At 39.1% G+C, this 22998-nt stretch overlaps 1 protein-coding gene across 20 annotated transcripts in view; it reads right to left on the minus strand.

The window, feature by feature from the left end:
* BBX (BBX high mobility group box domain containing) overlaps positions 1 to 22998 on the minus strand; it is a 136513-nt gene that overhangs the window by 21093 nt on the left and 92422 nt on the right. For 8 of the 20 annotated variants that reach the window (XM_056503911.1, XM_056503929.1, XM_056503900.1 and 5 more), the window contains 7 exons: positions 20715 to 20795; positions 18440 to 18520; positions 13255 to 13335; positions 9965 to 10045; positions 6827 to 7742; positions 5809 to 5947; positions 2513 to 2661 (listed from right to left, as the gene is read on the minus strand). In XM_056503911.1, coding sequence (XP_056359886.1) covers positions 2513 to 2661; positions 5809 to 5947; positions 6827 to 7742; positions 9965 to 10045; positions 13255 to 13335; positions 18440 to 18520; positions 20715 to 20795 — 1528 coding nt within the window. The remainder of the gene's footprint in view (positions 1 to 2512; positions 2662 to 5808; positions 5948 to 6826; positions 7743 to 9964; positions 10046 to 13254; positions 13336 to 18439; positions 18521 to 20714; positions 20796 to 22998) is intronic. The other 12 variants (XM_056503974.1, XM_056504041.1, XM_056503957.1 and 9 more) reach the window with 3 other exon arrangements.

A 22998-nucleotide genomic window follows, 5' to 3' on the forward strand; every position in this document is an offset into this window, starting at 1 on the left:
TAATTACCTGACAGAGACCCATCCAAGTAAAAGCCACACAGCAGAAACAACTCCACAAAACACAGTAATGCAGAGCAGTGTAAAGTTAAGATCTCCCACATCCCAACACAGTCACATTCATTATATTGACCCTTCATGGCTCATGGTCATTGCATAAAAATAAGATGCTACTTTTGTTTAATTCTAATGGTGCAAAAAAGCAGGACAATTCAAAAAACCCATAACCACACCACACCAAGCTCTATTATTTTGCATGATATACCAGTTTCATTTACTGCAGTATTTGCAGTAGCCTAGCACACAGAACTGCTTGTACTACACTTTTGGGGCCCAAGGTTCTCTAAGAATCAGAACTTTATATTCATCACACTTCACCAGACAGCAGCACAATGAGGCTCAACAGCCTGTCAGTACATCACAAATTAAATTGAGGATTCAGCTTAATAAATGTTTGACTCAACTGGAACAAACCTTACTAAGCTAGTAAGCTTGCTTGTATGCAGTTTGGGTCAGGTCATTTCAAATCCACAACTCACATCCTAGTTTTACACATCCTAAGAAAATAAAACACATTTAAAATTCACCTACTGCCATGAAATATTTACTTTTTAGCAGTCCTTCTTTTCCAGAAGAAAAATGGGTTTGTTGGAAAGTTTTTCAACTCCTTTTTGAGAACTGACTGAACCCTGCTCTTCAGAGAGTTGGAATGACTGCCACAAAACTGTCAGCTTGCCCAGCTAGAGTGTGTGAGTTCAACAATCTCTGGAATTAGGAGCAGGTATCACTAGCTCTGTCTGGATTAGTTTGGGGCTGTGGTTAGATGTTCACTACAGAAAGCAGTGTTACTATCCAATATTCCTGCCCTGGGGCTGCTTGTTGCAACCCCACAGCTCAGTTGGTGGAAAAGTTCATGTGACTGTTTACCATCTGTTCAGTGCAAAGTCAGCTGGCTTAGTTTAAAGAACCCTTACTGTCAGCCAGAGGCAAATGCTCCATGACTGTCTCAGCAGGGCTGTGACAAAGCTACTCATATCAGGCTTGTAACCAGCCTGCAGTTATGTTTCTGACCTTCCCTTGAGACAAGGCCAAATATATTCCAAAGCTCTTTAAGTGATGCTAAAGAAGATAAAAACTAAACTCTCCTATATGATCCTGCCCAAAAGCAGCATGTTCTGGGCTACCTGACTTAAGGCAGAATTCTAGCCCACCATTCCCCCAAACACCACAGGGCCTGGAGAATTTTTAAACATACAAACACTTGAACAGGCAAATACTGTAGCAAGAAATCCAATGAGCTGCCACTACAACTTCAACTGCTAGATCACTGTAGTTGAGGAGATTTTCTTCCCAACAGATGTTGCTTAATTACCAGTGTGTTATCATACTGTAAAGCAATTCATTCATGCTCATTTAAGAAGTTCTGTCTAATACATACCATCAAACAAAATAAAAGGAAGCTGAATGCAGAACTAGCTTGGTATTAGCACAAGACTAATTTTGCAAAGTGGCTGTTCCACATCTAATTACAAAAATCAATACCAAAATTGGTGTGCACTAGAAAAGAACAGCTGCTCACTGTAATATGATTATTTGTGGAGCATTCAAAAGGCATAGATCTAATCCAGGGTCACCTGGCTAAAAAAGCCAGTATTAGATCTTAAAACCTGTCAGTCAGTGAAACTACCATTGTTGGAGAAAAGGAAACCAACTTCACATTGCAAAGTCTGCCTGATGAGGATCCTTTTGAGCATCCTTTTGAGCATCCTTTTGTCTTGTGGAATTACTGGCTAGAATTCCTTCATTTTGTGATGCTTCTACACTGTATATATGCCACAGTATAAAAGTAGTTCTACCTTACCACATTCTCTACTAGCTCTGGGTTACAGGTTGTCTGTATAAAAAACCAGACAAGTGTGTCAGACGTTTCTCCCTCCATGAGCCTCAGCAATGGAGCTGCCTATGTAATTTGTTTTCATGTCCTCTAACTTTTTTTTAATCACATCAGGACATTTTTGCTCAAAGCTTATGACTGAATTATAATCTTGATAGAAGAAAAATTCCAGACATTTCATTCAGACATCTCTGGTATCTTATGTTTTAATTTACAGACCCTAAAATTACAGTGAAATTAGAACTGGCACAAAACTAAGCTTAGAATAATGTTTAAATGTAACCTTTTATCATATACCCTTTTTTCCCCAGTTTCTCCTGGGAAAACTTGTCAAATTCACTTACCTCACAAATACCCATGTTTTTGAAAAACTTTCTCGTTACAAAAAATACATTTAGTGCATAAACTCTACCCAGTAGTACTTATAATGAAAATGAGGAATCAAGAGTGAAAACAATCAGCCAGAAAACTAAACCAAATAAGAACCAATTAACAACTTCAGTGCTAGGAAATTTCTCCTTTGACTTCAGACTTTCCATAGGTAACAGTAAAGTAAGGGTGTAAAAATTCCTTGTCACAGCACAGCTGTTGTTTAAAAACAACCCACAGTTGGAAATTTACCTTTGTTGGATTTTGGTAGTTCACATGAGCTGCTTCCAATCTTTCGCTTTTTCCTCGAAACAGCTGAATTTTTCCTGTCAAAGGTAATAGGACTGTATTGAGGGAGGCTGTTGAATTTCTTTGCAAATTCTTCTTCCAATTTTGCTATGCTAAATGGGAAACAAAACCATTCAAATTAAATGTAACTCTTTCTGGAGGAAAAAATATATTGTTTAAGAGCATGTGTGTGCATACACACACCCTTCTACACAGAGAGAGGGGAAAAACAGTAAGTGCACACACTGTAAACACCAAACCAGTACATATTAATCCAACTTTAGAATGAGAATGGACATTTCTGCTTCTGCATTTGTAACAGCGCAAATTGATTACTTTAGTAGCATATGTTAAAATTAGAAAAAAAAAAAAAAAATCAATGTCATACTGGTGACATTTAGCTCTGTTTGCTGCACAGATTTGTACAAGAGATTTGTCTGTTCTGTGAGGGGAATGAACAAAGACTGTAAAACCAATAAATAAACCAATAAAACTACTTCACATAAAAGTTCTTACACTAGAATGGAAACAGCATTTCAAACCAGAAGAAGAATGTCAAACTAATCAATCTTCTGTGGATATTCTGAAACATGAAGCTTTGGGGTGGGAATTAATTTTGTATTTGTTCTGGGTGATTAGATTTTCTTCCCTCGTATTTTATTTGCTGTGAGATGAAAAATGCAACTAGCTTATGCTTTCATGAAACCCAACATGCCTCATACTGCAGCCTAACCTGAATGACTGTTACCAGATTAACTACAACTCAAAAAATCCACAGACCAGGTATGATTGCTCCAAATAGCCAGAAGAAAACAAAGCACTCAAAAGAGAATGGCACAGCATTTCCAGCTATAATGACTACACTGGCTTGCATAAGCACTCTGTTCCTGCAAATTTTTGCAGTCAGGCAGAAGTAGAAATTGTGTTTTACTAAAAGGCAGTTTATAAATAGCACTGTCAATAATAAGGGAACAATGACATTTTCCACTTGTTTTTAATTCTCCTTGCTATGAAAAACCTCAACTTGACAGAAGTTGGCAAGAGTGCTGGAAGGAAGGCCCTTATACACTTGGAAATATCACAAGAAACATGGTACTTCTCTCTGCTTTCTGAAGCAGCACTTCAAACAAATTGCATTCTGAAAGCTTTGGTACACAGAATGATTCCTCGTTTTTTCTCTCTAATTATGATGTCTCTCAGTAAGCAATTTTCCATCTAAAAATACATCCTTGGCTGTTTGGAGACCAGGTGTGTGGTGGGGTTTGTTTGTTTGTGTATAGATGTTTTATTTTGGTTTTCAATCACAAAGGTATCTGACATCAGTACTGCTACCTTTTTCTCCTCTGTACGGATGCTCCCTGACAACCACAAAACCGTGGGATTTTCTGCTCTGACAGCTGTCATGCAGTGTCATCCTCCAACTCAGCTCCTCTCCCACTGTCTATTCCCACCTGCAGCTCCTGCCCCAGGGGCATGTGAGGGGCTGCAGCTCTAATTGGGAAGGCCAAACCTCATTTAACAGTGGATGAGCTGCCATCCTGGCTAGCAAATTGTAACTTATGTGACGTGCAGGCAATGGGGAGTGCTGCTATCTCTATGTCAGAGATTAATTATTTAAAGAAATAAAAATCACCCACACTGTTATGAATTTTAAGAGCCTCTCAGAAGCCTGATTAGACATGTGTAGCTGAGCTGAGGTGTTCATTCTGCACACTCTAGTCCTGCCAGGAGATATATGCAGGTAGAGCCCTGCTAGGCAAAGGAATGGGCTGTACATGGGGGAAGCACATCTGACCCAGACCATCAGGAAAATGAGGGAAGCTACTGATGGGAAAGGCAAGAGGACATGGAAAATGATGTAATTCTGAAGGGGTGAGGACCCTTTCACCAACACATGTAAAAGATGAGGCTGAAATGTGATGCTGAAGGAAGCAGAGTGAGTTAAGTGCAGCAGGTAGAGGTAAAACCAGCTCTTCAAGCAGCCAGAAGATCAGGTAATGCAATAAAAAGGGATATGGGATACCTTCTCCAGCACTTATGCTTCACAAATTCTTAATCCTGTCTTTACAGAATTCACTAAATACTATTGATCCATGATGAAACTGAATAAAGATGAGAGACTGGAAAATATGTATTTCCTCATCCAGCCAGCTAACGAGGATAGAACAGCATTGAATGAATGATTTAGATAATTTTCCTAGCTACTTTGAATAAATAATTTACAACTACTTTTTTTTATGCTACAAGATGTGATCAGTTTTCTCACCATTATCTGTGGAAAGTTCTCAATCTTTCAACTTAAACTTAAAAATATTTCCAAAACTTATACAAAGCTCTAAAAATACAAAGTGTTCCATTTGTTCTTGACTAATTTTTCTTGACTATTCCAATAAACAAGATTTGGGGATTCCCACTGATTTAACATCTTTGCTAAAAGTGAGCTGCAACTAGATGTCACATAGACTAGCTGGTAAAAAGGGTACTACAAACTTGCAAAACCAAACATATTATAATTTTAAGCATGAAATATGGAAAAACTCCCCCTTTTAAATTCATTTTCCCATCTGCAAGAATTTGCAAGTATGAATGGCTACCCAGATTTAACTACTGCACCTGCAGCTAATTAAATCTGTACTACTCTGAAAGAAATCATTACTTGTATACTAGAAACGTAATTCTCTGCACCCTTGGCAAATTTTAATGCATCTATACTCATTGTTTTTAAGATATATTTAATTTCATCATGGTGGACATAAACAGTTTAAATATTTTTTCTCTGCAATAGAAAAATGACATGTTTATGATAATCATTTGCCAATATAAGAACATTGCTTACTATTCCTCTGTCAGCAATCTCTCCAACTGGGCAGAGATCTATTCTTTCTAGTCTAATCTGGTTTATGATTGAACACATACACAGAACTTTAAATAGTGCTTGCAAAGTACTCTGAAAATATAAGTAACCCTCTTCACCACTTTTTGAGCAGGTAAGTACTGTGTGATTTGTTTAGAACTGAGCAAATAACATCATTCAAGTTCACTTATAGTGGTGTACACCAGGAAAGATCTCAAAGGAATTACTTTGCTATATAAATGACAGGTATTTAGAGCTTGACTCAGTCCAACAGGGTTTTTCAGTTTAGGAATAGTGATTATTTGTGTGTTAGATGCAGTTCACTTAGCTGCAGTGAGGAGGACTCACTCTTAAATTATTAGTTTGACCTAACTAAAACATCAAACAGTGTTAAACCACAACTTACCCAAAAACAAACTCTTCCTTTGGCTTAGTCTTTTTCAGTTTTTTGTTCCCACTTGTCCCACTTGGGGAAAAGGCCCAGATTTCTTCATTCCAGCATCCTTCATGATCTGAGGAGTTACCTTTTCCTGAGCTTCTTTTTCCTGTGATGAATGCAGAAAATCATTTCTTTAGAAAAATGTTCCAAAATAAAGTAGACTCAGAAGAAACTCGTGTACCAAGTCAGTACTGCAACTTATGAAGCCTGACCTTCTTGAAGGCAGTTATAAAACATTTTTCATTTTAAACTGGGCAATGTTGATATTGGCAACTATTCTACATCCCTTGTCCAGTCTTTTCCTGGACTACCTCAAAATCCTCCTCAGGATTCTTAAGGTATAAAGAAGAAAGAAATTAAGAGATATATAGTAATAAGCTTCCCTGAATTACAAACATCTTTTTTCTTTTCTGACTGTTCTAATTACACATATAAATCTACCAGTCGGAAAACACATTTCCAGACTGAAAGCTTCCAGAAACGATCTAAAATTTGTCCTTCCACAAGATAAAGGGTTCTCATTTACTGCCTACAGCAAAACTAACAACCAAAGCAAAACCAGAACACATTTGCTTCTTGCAGGATTGAGAATTATGCTCACAACCATAGGAGTTGTTTATATAGAAACAAGATAATTGTTCGGGGTAACATACATCACAAGTCCTGCACACATCTATCAGCAGGCTGACAAATTAAACAACAAAGCCTTCAGTGAAGCACCTAAAAATCAGATAACGAAAGATGAAGACAGAGCAGTTAGGAGTTTGTGAGGTAAGCAGGAACACAGATTGCAAGACTTCAAAAGACCTGCCCTGGAACATGGAGTCCAGCCACTCCACCTGTCCCTAGCATCTCAGGTGGTGAGACACAACATTCCCACTGCACACTGCTCAAACTCCAGCTTAAACACGGGCTTTTGCTTTTCCTCCCACTCCAGGCAGGTTTTGCAGTTCATGCTGTAAACAAAGCACTCAAAGCCACCCACCTCTGTCCACGTTAGCGCGCAGAGATGTGAGCATGCCCTCTGACACCAGAGTTTTATAAAGAGCACCTTTGCAAGATCTCTCTGATTTCCTGGAGCCACAGGTTTCTATCTTTTTAACACAGTCACTGTCCTCAGTTTTGACCTGTTCTGGTAAGCTTTGGGGTACCACCTCCTCCGTTGGGGTCAGTGGTTCCACTTTAATGTTATCAGAAGCCTCACACGGTACTTCCTTGCTGGCTTCAATACTAAGGAAATCGGGAGGCTTTGATTCTTTGGTGGTCTCCATCGGTTTCTCCTTTGATGTTTTCTTCTCTTTCGATTTCACTTTTTTCTTTGGTGATTTTGTATCCAACATGCTTCCCTTCACATTTGAGACAGGGCGGTTTTTTTTGCGGGGAGTGTCCGCGAGTCTCTCGGCACCCCAGTCCCCCTTGGCCACAGCTTCAATCGTGTACATTACACTTTCAATGTCCGACTCCGAGGACTGCCTCTTTTTACAAGATTTCTTGGGGGTGGATTTTTCATTTGTGTGCCGGTCCAGCTTATTTTTTTTCTTTTTCTTCTTTATCTTTTCCGGCTTTAGCCCAAGGATAGTCATGTCACTCATGAAAAGCTCTGGAGAACGGCACATGTGATCCTTTGTGCTATCCTTTCTCTCAAAAGGACTGTTTTCCATTGCAAGACTTGTGAAATCTCTGCATTTTGCAGTTTCTGATTCCTCAGCTTTTGTTTCATCTGGGTTTTGCATTTTCTCCATCCCCAAGTGTTCTACTTTTCCTTTACTGGAGTCTTTTACTGTTGTTTTCTCCAGTTCTACTTCCATGTCCTCTGAAACTTCCCCTTCCTCATCTTCCAGTGTTTCCACTTTTGTTTTCCCAGGTTCTTTCACTTTTACTCCTTCTGAAGCAAGGCACATCTAAAATAAGTTTAAAAACAGTCCCATGAAACAAACATCAACTGTTAATATTACTTACTTATACTAAGAGAGGCATTAAACAGGGAATCTTTCTTGCATTTTAGTTTAGGAAAGCAAACTGTACTTTTTATTAAATTTAATAACTTCTAAAAATTTAATTCATATTTTCATTACTACAGGACAGTACTGAAAACCAGGCTGAAGCCCTGCTGAAACTGATGCAATGGGATGAGAGCTAAGTGCTAGAATAAGGCTGGTGGGTTGTATTGCTCTAATAGAAAGAGACTCAAACTGGTCTCAGTGGTGCTTCCTTTAAGGCTCTTTATATAATCTGGAAACCCACTGGTAGACTGATTTTCAGAATATATGAAATGCAACAGAACAGAGTTGTCTCTTACTCTTGCCACAGACAAGCTACTTGAAATCTCACATCCATTCCCCCTTCAACTTTCAAATGTCCCTAATACAATTCCTTTTTCCATTTTCCAAATGGCCTTGAAGGAGGGAGGGAAACAATGTCTACTGAATCTCACTAACTGGGATTATTTTTTTTTACTTGAATGTAAGAAATAATTTGGAAGATAGTACAAAAGCCTTCCAAATCCTTCTTCTCACGTCACAGACTTATTTTGCAAAGAACTGCAAAGCAGCGTGGTTGCCATGGTTATCTCCTGGAGATAACACTAATGGAAACCAAAATCCTTATACTATCTGAGGAACATTGATATTCAAAAAAAGCTGTCAGAAGGTCCTCAAACTGCCATGTTCCTGCAGCACTGACTTGGGAGATCCTCTCTGTTTTGCATCACCTGTAAGCTATGTGGACACCTCTACAGAAGGTAGTCCTTCATGGCACCAACCAACTGCCCTTGAAAAGACATGGTTTGCTCTCACTGTCCCCTCTCAAAGCCCCCAGGCTGAATTCCCAGTGCACTTTTGTTTTTAGAATAAATGCCAACCAGTCACCTGGAGCCAAACCAGATGGAAGAGACTTGCTTTGAATCAGACATCAGAAGTTTCCCACAGCTCAGCCCAAGCCCTTGTGGTCAGTATGGATGTACGTCCCCCAGACCACTGGGTTCTCTTTAGGTCCATTTTAGGTTTCTCAAATTGGCAAGGCTTTTTTTCCATACAAACTAAAAAAAGTATCTCATACCAATTTATAACATAACACCAATGACTGGGATGTTTTTGTTTTCCAAAATTCTTGCTGCACAGGGTAGAAAGTACTGATCTGGTTCAGGACAAGCCAGGCTGAGCACTGCAAAGCACCAGAGCTCAGGCAACACACAGCATCTATTGGGAAGGTTGGACTATGCTAACAGGAACCCCACAACTACGCTGACATGGGTTCTTGGTACAAAGGTACTTCTGTGACTTTTTTACTACACTGCAATGTTAAGCACTGCCTGTGATTTTCAAAAGCTAAAGATCAATCTTTAATATGGAGCTCATTGGACTAAAAATATTTTGTCAATTCAACATGCATCCCCTAGTGAATCGATTTTTTTCCTTTTATACATTTGCTTCTTCTGCAGTAGCCAGTAGTACAGAGCTATACATGTGGCTACAAAAAAAGTGACTTCTGTCTTGGTAGCACTAGATAAATTTGGAATTAAACAATCTTCAAGACTGAGAAAGCTTAAAAAAAGTATTTAGAAACAAAATAAAGGCAAAATTTCAACAAAGTGACATTGGTTTTAACTGCTCCCAGAAGAAAGATCTGCTGAGAATATCGTAGCAGAACTTCTATAGGAAGTTACTGACCTGTTAGCTCACCTGAAAAATAAAATGGACGTGAAAAGCAAAATCAAATGAAAGCAGCTCATGACCATTAACATGAATTTGTAATGGCAATGTCCGAATTTGATAACACAGTCATCCAGTCCTCTCTCTCAACTACTTGTGTCCCTCAGCCAAATGCTGAAACCTCAAAGCCTAAACCAAGAAACTGAATCAAGTTCAATTGCAAAGTCCCTTTGCCACCAAAAACTGGTCGTACTTCTCAGCTGCACCACACTCTTAGAAATCTCTAAACTGATGGCTAATCTGGGGAAATCTAGACTTGTGGCATCTGAGCCATGATAATTTATGGTTTCCATAAGCAGTGGTGCAATTATAACTGTATCACTGTTCTGCCTTGCAGACTTCAGCAATAAATAGCTTTAAATTCTCCACCCCACTGCACCTGGGGCAATTAGTCAGCAATGTTTTAGTATTACCTCTGCCAGCTGAAATAATGCTGATGTTCCACACTGTTTCGTTAAATCAGAAGACCCTGAACGGGATGTACTTGAAGAAATCTATGGAGAGAAAATCCAACACAAATAAAACATTCTTTTACCACTACCAATTCTTTTATGTTTGACACACTTTTTGAAGGGATTGTTTCCCCCCTAAAATTCATTCATAAGATTATATACTGAAAAAGAAGAGCAGACCTGTGCATGCTGGTATGAATAAAAGCCCACTCCAACGCTGCCCTGGTGGATAATGCCACTGTATGCTAAACGATATTTGCAGATTTGGGGTTCATCTTGTCAGGACTCCCTCTGAGGAGCAGGATGAACTGAAACACATGCTCTCTCACACAGGAACAGACTCCAGCAGCTAGGCAACAATCTACACCAGCATGCAACTCAGCTTGTGGTGTTTTTAAAGGCTTAGCAGGACACTGGATACCAAAATTTTTAATTATTTCATTTCATTATCATAGGTTAAGGAGTCTCTTCCTTTCAGGCTATGGTACTGCCTTTTGGTGTCCTATAGGACACATATAAAAGATATGCTCTGAACCCAAAGCTGAGTAGGAGCCCTCAAGCCTTTGGTAATCTTTAGTGTTCCTCAGAGTAAAAGGAAGCTGTCATGTAATCATGTAGCTGATTATCCTCCAGAATTTTTTTCTTGTATCTGGCCATGACTCTCTTCAGTACTTTAGAGCATTTTGCATCAGTTTTGAGCTAGGTGCAAAGAAATCATCTTTTTCTAAACCATTTTAAAGTATCAGTATCAGGATTGGCCACTACTATGAAGAAAATGTTATCTTTTTAAGGACATATCATCTCTGATCAGACTTGTGGATCTCTTATACCTCCTTCTGTAGGCTGCATAAGAAAGTGAAGTTATAAGGGACTGCGAAAATAAAGTATTTACACCCTTTTGGTTCTCCCTATTCCCACAGACTCTGCTTTCATTGCTCTCAACCAACATATCCTACAAGGCCAATCACAGAATTTGGCCTGTCACTGCCATAAAGGAAATAAACAAAAAACAACACTTTTTCTACAGCTCCTGGAAGGTGCAGCTCTTCACAGCACCTCCCTAGCTCTGACCATTAGAGCTCAAGCCTCCACATCTGCTCACAGCCAAGTGCTGTTAGTGCTGTGAAGTGGCCTCCTTGCCTTGGTGAGGTGATGCTCCATTCCCACACTGCCTCCCTTCACTCTCGTGCCTCTGCACTGAAGGCTAAAGACAGAGCAAGGGACTCAGGGAACTGAACAGCAACAGCCTCCCAGGCTTCAGAATCCAGAGTGGCTGCTCCACCCATTGATAGAAATTTAGAAATCCTCAGAATTTTTAGAAAATAATTTAACCCCCTTCTGCATTTTATTTTAATCAGCATCTGTGAAATATTGTGACATATCAAAAAGGAAGGGATAGGAAAGAGGGGGGAAAAAAGAAGATAAAATTGTTTAATCTACATAGCAAAGAGATAAAGGAGGAACAGAGCAGTATGGTGAAGAAGACAGGCTCCCACAAACCAGACACTTGCCATGCCAACAGCATGCAAACAGTAATCCAGTCCCCTCCAGAGCACAGCATCTGCAGTTTTGAGTTACAGCAGCACAGCACAGCTGTCTGCCAAATCCACTTGCAAACCTAAGACACCCTCGAAGTGATTATTAACATAGTTTATTTGGGATGCTCCAACCAGGTCCTGAACTGAAAACTTAAGCTGAATCTCTCACATCTCATTTATCCAACTATGATCCAACATTAGAGATCTCAAAACTGGGGAAAAAAAGAAGAAAAACGAAATCAGTAGCACTGATGTCCTACAAGACCTAGAGACATGGAGGATGTGCCTAGCACATCTGCTGTGTTTTCCCCTGGTTGAATCAGAGCCTTTAACGTCCATTTTGTGTATTAAATTAGGTTGAATTAGGCTTGCAGGAATCCATCTGAGCAGTCACTGAGAGATCAGGGAAACCTGTCCAACATACAGCGTCATGCTGCCAGACTTAGCTTCACTTTTTCTGCCACCTGCAGTACAAACTGTGCACTCCTGTGGACAAGCATCTGTCCTACTAAATCAGAGCTTCACAAGCTTCACAGTCACATCACAACTTCTAATGCTGACTTCTAAAAATCAGGCTGTACTTGGCAATAAGCCTTACTCCAGAACAGCACTACTCATCCTGCTGTTCTCCTGTTAGAGGCCATATTAAAAACTCCTGGTGTCACTGAGTAAATACTACCAGCCCTTCTGCTGTCCCAGAGCTGCAACAGCCAAATACCCTTATGGATCACTGATCACAGTTAGGTGTAATCACCCTTGCACAGGCACTGCTGGCAGTAGAGCACATAGCCACAAACTCTGCCAGTGCCAGAGACTGCCTGTACAGTAAGGCAGATTTTCTTCCACTCATGTAAGTTCCTACAAAGTCAGTCTTGCAAGAGTATCCATAGAACAAGACATTAAATACTTTCATTTCAATGCTTCCAACCTCTGCCTTTTTCCTGAGCAAGCAAGAATTTTCACCAGCAAGAATATCGTGCCGGCTGCAACTAGATAGGATCCAGAACCATTTTCCCTACTGAAACAGTGAATTTGAAATAAAAAACTGAAGCACCACAACAAACAAAAACAACAAGTAATGTGCTAGCATACTCCCTTACTTGTCTGGAATATAGCATTTATCTTTGACTTTCAGTCATCACAAAGAATAGCATCTGCACATCAAACCTCAGAGATTTTTGAGTAAATCATCTGTATCAAAGAGGAGACCTTTACAAGGTTATACTTAAGACTCAGAGAATTTGAAGAAACCTGATCCAGCATTCTTGATTACTGCTGACAGCTGCCAATTTCAGATCTTAATACACTGCATCAACTTCCAACTCTTCATACAGATTCCTGATGACCTCAAAGTCTACTTTTCTTTTCCTGTTCTCAGTCTTCAATTAAGAAATGCACATTTCAATCATTATAACTTTAAGTTTTATTGTTTTAATCCTTGTATCCAGCTCCTCCTATCTCCTGTCTTTGCTGCTCTTCTGAGCATTGTTTTTATTTCAGTTATAAAGCTAATTTTCCTGAAATGAAGTGTAACTTTCTGTGCTGTCTCTAAGACCACAGCATTGCCTATTTCTCTTGATGCCATTATTTACTAATCTGTGTTTCTGGAAACACCAAATTTCACACTAGAGCAAATGCTAAACAATTCATACTTTTATTTGTGGAGAAGTTATACACATCCTCCCCTTCTGACACTACTGGGTGTAACTTTACCTCTGCCAACTGGAAGAGTGCCGACTTCCCACAGTGCTTTACTGGCTCGGGACTTGGCAACTGGGAAGTATTTGATGAGATCTAGGTTACAAATGAACAGAGGAGAAAATATTTCAGTGGCACGCAGGAAAGACAGAAAGGAAGGGAGAAAAAGAATGGAAAATAAGAGATTAGTTAAATCAGTTACTTTTAGTTCTTTCTAGCAAAAGGTCTTACTTCACACAGGCAACCCCACCCAAGAAACACTTAACAGGTAGAAAAAAGGAGAATACAAGCAAATAGAGCATTGCTTCCTTAGATCACACCCATGGATACTCTATGTTTGTACTGTCCACAGCTAATATTCTGTCATGCTGTGTGTTTTATGTCTGTTTTATGTGACCAAGTGAACAAATACTACCTGTTGCTTAAAAATATGCACTATCAGTTGTTAAGGTTAAATAAAATTCTCCCAGAAGGTCTGGGCAGTATTTCCCATTACTTAGACATAGATGAGGACCATCTGCCCTCACAGGCCATTCTTGTTTCACTTTCTTTAGTTATGAAAAACAAAGTAAGACCTATGTCTGGAGACGAAATCTAGCCTTCCAAAGAGCTGTTGGTGTGCCAGAACTTGTGATGAGTAAATGAAAACCATTACCACTTTAGGGAATTGCTTTTACCCCCAAATTTTTTCAGACCTGCTTTCCAGAGCAGCATTATGATTTCAGAAAAACAAGAATTATTATTTCTGATATGTGAGCTTTTTTGGCATAGCATTGCTTGGTACTATTTAACCTGGAAGTCTTTAAAGCCTTGGGACAAGATGACCTTTAAGGTCCCTTCCAAGTCAAACCATTCTATGGTTCTATGATCTTCCAGATGCAAAAATTATCATGTTTGCCTTTCTCCTTGTAATTAATTCTTTCTTTTGAACTAGGTTATTTGAAGAATTTATCTTTCATTTACTGGTCAAAGAATTTATTATTACACTCCCCACAGCATCCTCCTCTAACAATCTAGGACACACATTTAACTTAAACATATTTTAAATATACTCAACAGTATTTAAATGTGCACTAATAGTAATTTTTAATATTAAACTGAAATATTTCAACATCCTAGTTTTGCTTTGAGACAGTTCAGTGAACCTGCTCAGGACCCCACTTGACTAAGTGATCTTGTACACTGCACTTTGCAGGAACATGTTCTCAACTTTTTATCTTTCTATTATAACAAATACTCATTTCAATGTTTTTTTTTTTAGCACAATATGAATGACAGAAAAAGGATAGAACAACACCCACACACACTGAATTATAACTTGAGAACATACAGGCATATCTTGCCTCCTGATGCAGAAAGTGAGGAAAGAGTACATTCTGACAAGACAATAGGTGTTCCTAACAAAATGTGGGATCTTTATAGTACTAAAAGAAAGGGAGGAAGCAAACACTTCATATCAGAAAAAAAAAATCTTTCAAGAGTTAAGAAAACAAACAGCAAGCAACACAAGCGTGTAACTCATTCTGATGAAATTACTGGCCAAACATCAGAAGGAAAAGAATGGCTGATCAATCAGCTCTCAGTGAGATTACAGATCCTATTCCCTGTCTTATGAACATCTTCCAGCCTTAATTAGAATAATCAGAACCTCCAGTACTACACCCACAAGCAGTCCTTTATTTATGTAGATGGTTAACTGGAAGATCATTAGGATGAAGTTATTGTCTTTTATTACAATACAGGTGGGATTTTAGCTACTATATTACATTTTATTTGCAAAAGAAGCATGGTACTACATTTTCATCTTCCTCCTAGAACAGGCATTTCATTTCAACACAACCATTTAATAATTTCAGTATGTGGGCAAACAGCAAATATCTTTGTCTTTACCTGGGAAGATTACAGCTATACATATGGGAAAGCTGGAAGAGAAAACACTCACTAGACTTTGCACTCCCAATTTCAAGGCATTTTGACCAAAAGTTTTGGATTCAAACTTCCTGTTCTGCACAGAAATAAATCGAGAGCAAACCATCTCAAAGTGAGTACATAAGAATGCAGCAGGGACCAAAATCGTCCTCAGAGCATGCTTTTCTTCTTAGGTGATAGTAATATGCTGGACTAGCAAAAAAAATTCCACCTTGTTGCATGCTGCATGTGACTTTTTTTTTTTTTTTTAAATCACCTAGAGAAAAAAAAATTAGAAAAGCTGCTGAAAGCAAAGAGTTTTTGTTGGTTGTGGATTTGTTTTTCTTTTGAAGATGGCTGAACTAGCAATCCTTTTGTTTCCATACCCCAGAAGCCTTTCTTTAATAATGAATAAGAGTTTAGGAAAGTAAATCCAAGAGGTACTCATCTTCCCTCTCAAGGAAGCAATCACCATCTGCTCACATTTGCCAAACACAGATGCAGTAAGACCAAGAGAGCAAGGGGGTCCCATCTGTTCTGCTTCCCTCTCATGGCAAGGAAGGGGACAGCCACCAGCCCCCGTGAGCAGACAGCCACTGTCCTCAGGAACACAGCCCACTGCTCAGAAATCACAGCCTTTCCATAAGGGTTCAAATGAGAAGGACAAAAGTAGGGCCAACTACTTGCAAGGTCAGAGCAGCATGAGAAAGCCAAAAGTGGAACTTAACAACAGTCCAAGCTTCAGAAAGTCCTTATGAAGATGTCACATAATCTTTGAAGACCTCCAAGGCAATTGCACCCACAGGACCAAAGGAAGTCTTGCTCCCAGGATTTTCATCATCTGTTGTGGCAAGTCACTGGACAGGCCTCGTTAGCCATATCCTGAGCAGCTTTAACTGACAACTATAGCACTTGGGCTAGACAACCATATGAAAGACTAACTGAGGCTGTAAAGACAAAAAGAATCCCATGCTGCTCTACACATAATAAGTTGTTTCTGAGTGACAGGGCACTTGTACTCCTGGGGTAAAGGTGTCTGCTTTAAATGACAAACCTACTCAATGGGATCACTGTCTGCACAAAGAGGCACTCTTACTCACCCTGCTGCAAAGGCGGTGAAGAGAAAGGCAACATATGAGGAACACCCAGCCAGAACCAAAACTGAGCTGGGATGGCTGCCAGAAGTCTCCAGGCACAGCAGACCAAAGCACACTTCACATTTCTTCACAGGTCTACTTGGCTACTGGTTAAATAACTACTTTCTCTCCCTCTCTTTTCTCTTTTTTAGTACTGTACATTGCTGACAGCAGCCCACTGCAAATTGCTTGCCATAATTTAGCTCACTAAATGCAGTAATGCGTTCATATAGACAAGATGCAGTGAGAAGTGGCACAGTGAGGAATAGGACTTTTGCCAAACTTGACAAAGACAGCCTGTGCAAATGAAAGCCCTTATAGCTGAAAGAGCACAAGCAGCTTTAGTAGCAGGGGAGAAAGCTTAAAGAGGTTCTGTAATATGCTCAATACTTTCCCCAGGAGCACCCTAAATTAAATCATCAGGCTACAAGCTTAGAAAAACACCATTTCTCTACTGCTATAGATTAAAAAAATGATGTTCATCACTGTCATTAAGGTTTTACAGGAAGAATAACCATGGCTAACAAGGTGGGTTTTTAAAATATTGTTTTTCTTTTTTTTCTCTTTTCCAGATTTCTGTCTCCTATTTCCAGCCACAGGAAAAAAACAACTCCACCAGACTGCACACACATTCAAGTATTTATACAAGAAAAAGGGATTAACCCTGACTCTAAAACGGTCCTCAGTAAATCCTAATTAACTCTTCTACCTAACATTTGATGATTCATATGTGCACTCCAATGTGCCAAAGGAGCTCATTCAGCATAGTGGAATGCAACTCAATGCACTGTCACGTCCGTATGACAACTTTCAGGTTTGTCATTTTGTTTATTCAATTAAGAGAAGAAATCATTTTTGGCTCTGTGAAATTCTGAGAGTATGGATAAGCCAGGTTTTATGTGACAATTTAAGAATGTTGTACTAAATGCAATACATACTCTGTTCAACTCTGCAGATATACAAAATGACTGAGATTTTTGCAACTAAGTTAGCAGACTCACTTGCAGTATTATTCCAGTATTTTGACTAAAATTAACAAGAAATGTTCTCCAGCTTGTATCTTTTAACTTGGTTTAAAAGTCTGGCTTCAGCACACAGTTTCATCCTGCTCAATTATACTAATTTTCTCAAAAGAGCTTTGCAAATTGATTCCTAATTTTCAAAAATGTGGTACATATAAAAACACCTTCATGATTAGAGATATTAACTCTATTGTATCTTTTACAGGGGTGTTTGTAGCCAGATATTTCCTGGCACCTGAATCAGTAAATTGATTTGTCTTCCTAGGCCCTCCTAAGAAAAACATGAATGTCCATTCTAGCCAAGCTAAAAACACACAGTAGACAATTAGCTCAAAATTTCACAGAAGGAAGTGTGTGGTATGTAGCCAAACTTCTGTAAACACTAAGAATAGCAAATAGGGTATCTTTTAATCCCTTTATGCTCCTCTGCAATAGCACCAGCTCCTATCCCAGCCTTTTCAGACACATACAAAATGAACCAGTGGTTTAACTGATTCTGCAAGCAGTATCAGACTCCCCCAAATGGGCAAGAACAGTATATGTGTGGAAAGTCAATTCACAGAGGCACATTCAACACATGGGAGAAGAAATTCCTAAAAGCAGCAGTTCATGAACTCCAAACTTCAATATGTGGAGGAAGGCAGAATAGCTACATGCTTATGGGAAACTGATAGGTTTGATAAGTCACCACCTAAGGATGCTGTTAAATATCCTTGTGATAAGCTTCCCTTGCAAGGATTCTTCAAATGATTCCTGCCTCTAGGGCAGTCACCATTCTGCCCTGCTGCAGCCTCTTCCATAGGCAGGGCACAGTGTCATTTCAAAGTGTCTTTTAATTGCTGTTGTCCTAGAGGTAAAGTAAAAGGTCATTTGGAGAGTAGGTCTGCACTGATCCTTTGGATATGGAAGGCTAGGTGATGTTCACAAGCCTAGTATCTCTCAGCTGGTAGAAGTGGCCAACATCTCATCCAATCACTAGCTATTCACCCCATGGTTTTCTCAGCACAATGCTGTCAGGAAGATACACATCTCCTGAGGGGAATCCCTGATAAGACAGGGTGCTTAGCCATTCAGTGACAACTCTTACAGTTCCCTGCCTCCTCCATCCTCCCCCACCACATTCAGCCATTATACCTCAGCAAACTGGAACAATGCAGACTCCTCCGTTTGTTTTACTGCCCCCAGGACTCCAGGCTGTGATGTGTTGGAAGAGATCTGTCAGGAAAACAATCATGCTTGTATTACCCAACTCTTCAGTTTCAGCATCACACTTCAACATGCTATATTTATAATCTGTCATAAACAGACTCCTGGTACTCCAGAATATGCAAACACGTCCCAGCACACTCTTAGAACAAACAATATCTGCTTTCCAGGAAACACATAAACAGGTGATCTCTGAAATGGTAATCCTGAATTATTTTTCAGAAGGAAAATCTTTCCTAGGAACAACAAAACAGGCTTCTTTTAAAGGGTTTTTATTTGCCTACTGATATGTCAAAGAAGGGTTAGCAACAAATACTTAACACTGTATTGTATTTCACAGTTCAGTGGAAGACCTGACACTGCAGAATGGTGGTGATGACAGAGCACAAATTGCTACTTAGCACAGAAGATCAGTGTGGACAGGAACACAATGTGTGCAGGTATTTTGAGATACCACATCTATCCCACACACTAAGGTAACTGCATTTCATACTGTTTAACTTGTACCAATTAATTTTGTTGCAAATGACACCTCTGATTAATGTTAGACTTCACTACAAGTATCAATTATTTTGCCACTGACACACATACCTACCATGCACTGGTTAGGTGCACCCTCTCTACAAGGTGTTTAGCATTCTGGAAAAGTAAGACTATCTAATTTGCATTTCTAATTACTCATCACCAGTAAGCTACTTCTAAACCACGTTTTAGCAGTGCAGTTGAGCTTGTTTCCTGGCACCTATTGAAATTTTTCTTCAACAGGTGAGGAAAAGCCAGAGGTCAGAAGCCCTTAGCAAGAGAATATCTGGCAGCACACAATTCCTGCCTACTACCACATGGGTCTGGCACTTCCCTCCTTCAGCACTGTAAAATGAACTGAAACAATTAGGTGAGCTAGTATTTGTCTTACTCTTTAAAAGATTCAGCAGTGAAATTCAATATAAGACATGGTTCTTCTGACAGTATAAGCACACAGAAGCATCTCAGAAATATGGGAAGATGGATGTTGAATCATTACCACAGAAGTGTCATAAGTGATACTGGAATTAACCAATTCTAAGAAGCCCCTAAGTATTGCTTTTCATTGCTAGCACACCAGGCATTTCCTCTTCCTAACAAGAAAAGCCAGCAGGCTGTTTAAGAGTTTAATTACAGGTTATCTACTTCACTTTGGCCATTATCCTTAGTCAGAAATCAAGGATCAGTGCTCCAATTTATTTCTAATACGTTTGAAAGACTTGGACCTTAAGTTGGAACTCAAGGGCTTGTGCGCTAATGTTAAAATATCCAACTGAAAAAAAAGGTCCTACTGCAATGTATCTGCTCCAGAAGTGAGGATGTTTTGGGGAGGAGTATGAAGGTGCAAAAGCAATGGGTTATAAAGCCAAACAAGACAGATTCACAGCTGGTGTGAATACAGATAATAAAAAGCCCCAACTACGACAGAATTTCTTTCCATATATGCTTACTTAAAAACTACCCAGTGCCCCCTAAAATCAGTATCTATACAACTAAATATTTCTGTGTCATGTATTATGACTATTTCTAAAGTTAGAACAATACCAAGAAACAAGTGATGCTGGCAGAGGGCTAGAGCTCCTTGCAATCTTGTCAAGTTATTTCTACTAATGAAACCCATTAAGACTTGAATGAAACTGTTTTCTTTCTTCAAAGAAAAAGAACAACAACACACATACACACACACACCAGAGCTGCACTTCTAGCAATAACTGGAGTATGTTGACAAAAATATTGTACATTGCAAAATTAAAGCACACTTGCATAGAGTTTTGTGGTTCTAGAAGAAAATTTTGGAAATGTAAGAACTACAATTATTTTTGACGGAGCCAATGACTAAAGCAGCCACACTAGACATAACATCCAAATACACATTAAAACCTTAGTTAATAAGGCTCTAGTTTAAAAACTAAGTGCAGGAATGACATATCTCCAAATTACAGCTTAAACCACAGTTCCATTATTGCACTTGGGTTTCCACCATGGTCCTAAACACACTGTCTTGAACTTCAAGTCTGACCAACCTGATAAATGATTCAACAGCATAAAGCCAAGAATGAGGGAACAAATAAAAGCATCAATTTTAGTTAAAGACATTTGATTTTTCTTTCAATTGGACACTGGATGCTTCTTAAAAGGAAGCACTTAGAAAAAAAAAAAACCTTTTTTTAAAGAAACTCACCTCTGCAAACTGAAACAATGATGACTTCTGACAAGCTTCTGTAGAATCAGATGCATCAGACTGGCAAGTACTGGAGGAAACCTGAAACAAGGAGAGTGCAGAGTAAGACCTCAAAGGTGCTTCTCTCAAGCTAAAAACAACAGTGAGAAAAACAAACCATTTATGAGAAGAAGGATAAGCTAACATTTCACAGTTCTGGAAAGATTAAATCAAATTTATAGATGAAAACATAGTTTAGCACCCATTTTAATGCATTTGAAGACTGTCTTAGAAGAAAGACCACAAAAATACCAAGATTTTCTTCTCCTTTTATGATTCTGAACTTGTCAGAATAGTTTTATGCAATAGAATACTCAGTGGATTACATTGGACTACACATATAACTATCTTGTTTTAGTGATGCTATCAACACTGCTGTATCTGTAATTTGTGCTATAATTCCAAGTAAGATTACATAGAAGGTAAAAAATATTTTGAAGACACAGTTGATGACAGGAATACTAACTAGAAAAATAATCTCCAATCATAACAGCATGAAAATAAGTAGATAAAGGTAGCACAAACCTAAAATTTCTCAAATCATGTACCTAAACATAGATTTTAGGGATGTTTTTGAGAAAGAGTGTAAGAAAGTAATTGTATCTGAAAACAAGATATAAAGAAATGACTGTTCGAAACCAAAAGCCTTAATTGAATTAACACAGATCTTAGCCATGGTATTCTTATTAGCTAGAAATGTGTTAACCAAGCATAACTCTGTAAAGGAATTCTATCAAATATGATATATTCATTAAGTGTCACATTTGAGTGTAAAAGATTTACATGTGTAACTCCTAGGAGAATGAGGTAATGTTAGTATAAGATAAGGTATGTAACAAGGCTTATAAGAAACAGAAAAAAAAAGAAGGAGGCTTTTAAAGATTTTAGAGGATTGAAATTTTTTCCCTAACAACTTTTTTCCCCGTGAAATTTCAGTTTATCTAAAAGATTTAAAAATAAACGTGGGGCTTCTTCTTATTCACTACTTAAACAAGTAAATCAACAGCTTTTAATGGTGAAAGCACATGAGATTTAGCTACTGACTGCACCTGTTGTTAGTAAGCACAAAGCCCCACAGCACATGGAGGCCTGCAGCATGTGCAGCTTGCCCTGCTGCTGTTTGTCTGAGATCCTGAAGCACTGCAGCAGCAACAGCAGCATTGGCTTTCAGGAATCTGCTATCCATCCTCCCCTGAAAACACTAAATCCAAATGTAGCAACCCACAGGCCAAGGGGAAATGCACCAAGTGACAATTAGCTTACATATACAAACAAACTTGTTTCTTCCCTGCCATAAAACCCAGCAGCAACAGTGACTCCTGTGATCCATATTTCCACTGTATTTATTAATCGCTGAGCAAGATGTTTTATCAGAGTACTACGGGAGCACAGTAACCCAAAGGGCCACAAAGAATGTATTTTTAATGTCTATCTTCTGCCCTTTTAGTAGGTTGTGCTACTGTTTTCACTGATGCAATGTTTATTACTGACTTTTGTCATGTTTCTGTGCAGTCTGTTTAAAATGTCTGTGCTTCAACAGCAGTCTGGACTATACCAGGAAAGCATCTTGCTGCTTTTTGAGTGACCCATCTGTGAAGATCTGAGACTCTGCAGAGATGTAAATACGTAAGGGTGCTGCTTGCATGTCTGAGCACTCATTTGGTTACTTTAGGCCACTGCACTGGTGGGATTATTAAAGGAATAACCAAATTTTGGACTTGTTTCTCATATTTTCTGCCTCTGAGTTTGGAGGCATTGAGCCATGGACCCCAGGAGCACTGTGCTGGAGTGGCAGTGCTCTCCCAAGAGGGGCTATCCCAGCTCAGCCCCCACTACACAGATGCTGTCAGACACTCAGGATGAGCCTTCTCCCTGTCTTGGAGGCCACATGCTGGGGGCTGGGCACAGTTTGTACACCTGGTGGTACAAGAACCACTTGCTTTGGGAGGTGTGAAGCCCAGTTTTCTACAGTTTTGTGTGTAGACGAGAGATTGCTGGCACACAGTAACTCAGTGGAGATTCTGTGGTTGAAACCACTATGCTTTCCCTATCAATTAAAAAGTTTGAAAAGTTAATGCTGTTGCTTTTACTTGGCAGAGCACTAGTTTGAGCTTGTTTCTCCTACTCTGCTGCTACCCAAACATTCTTGACCCGTGGGAAACTTATTATCTCCAGGACTTCTAACCTTTGCCAGGTTGAACCTGATCAAAGCATTAAAATAATTACCAGAGAGAACAGATGCACA

The sequence above is a fragment of the Oenanthe melanoleuca genome, chromosome 1, assembly GCF_029582105.1.
Source record: "Oenanthe melanoleuca isolate GR-GAL-2019-014 chromosome 1, OMel1.0, whole genome shotgun sequence".
NCBI lineage: Eukaryota > Metazoa > Chordata > Aves > Passeriformes > Muscicapidae > Oenanthe > Oenanthe melanoleuca.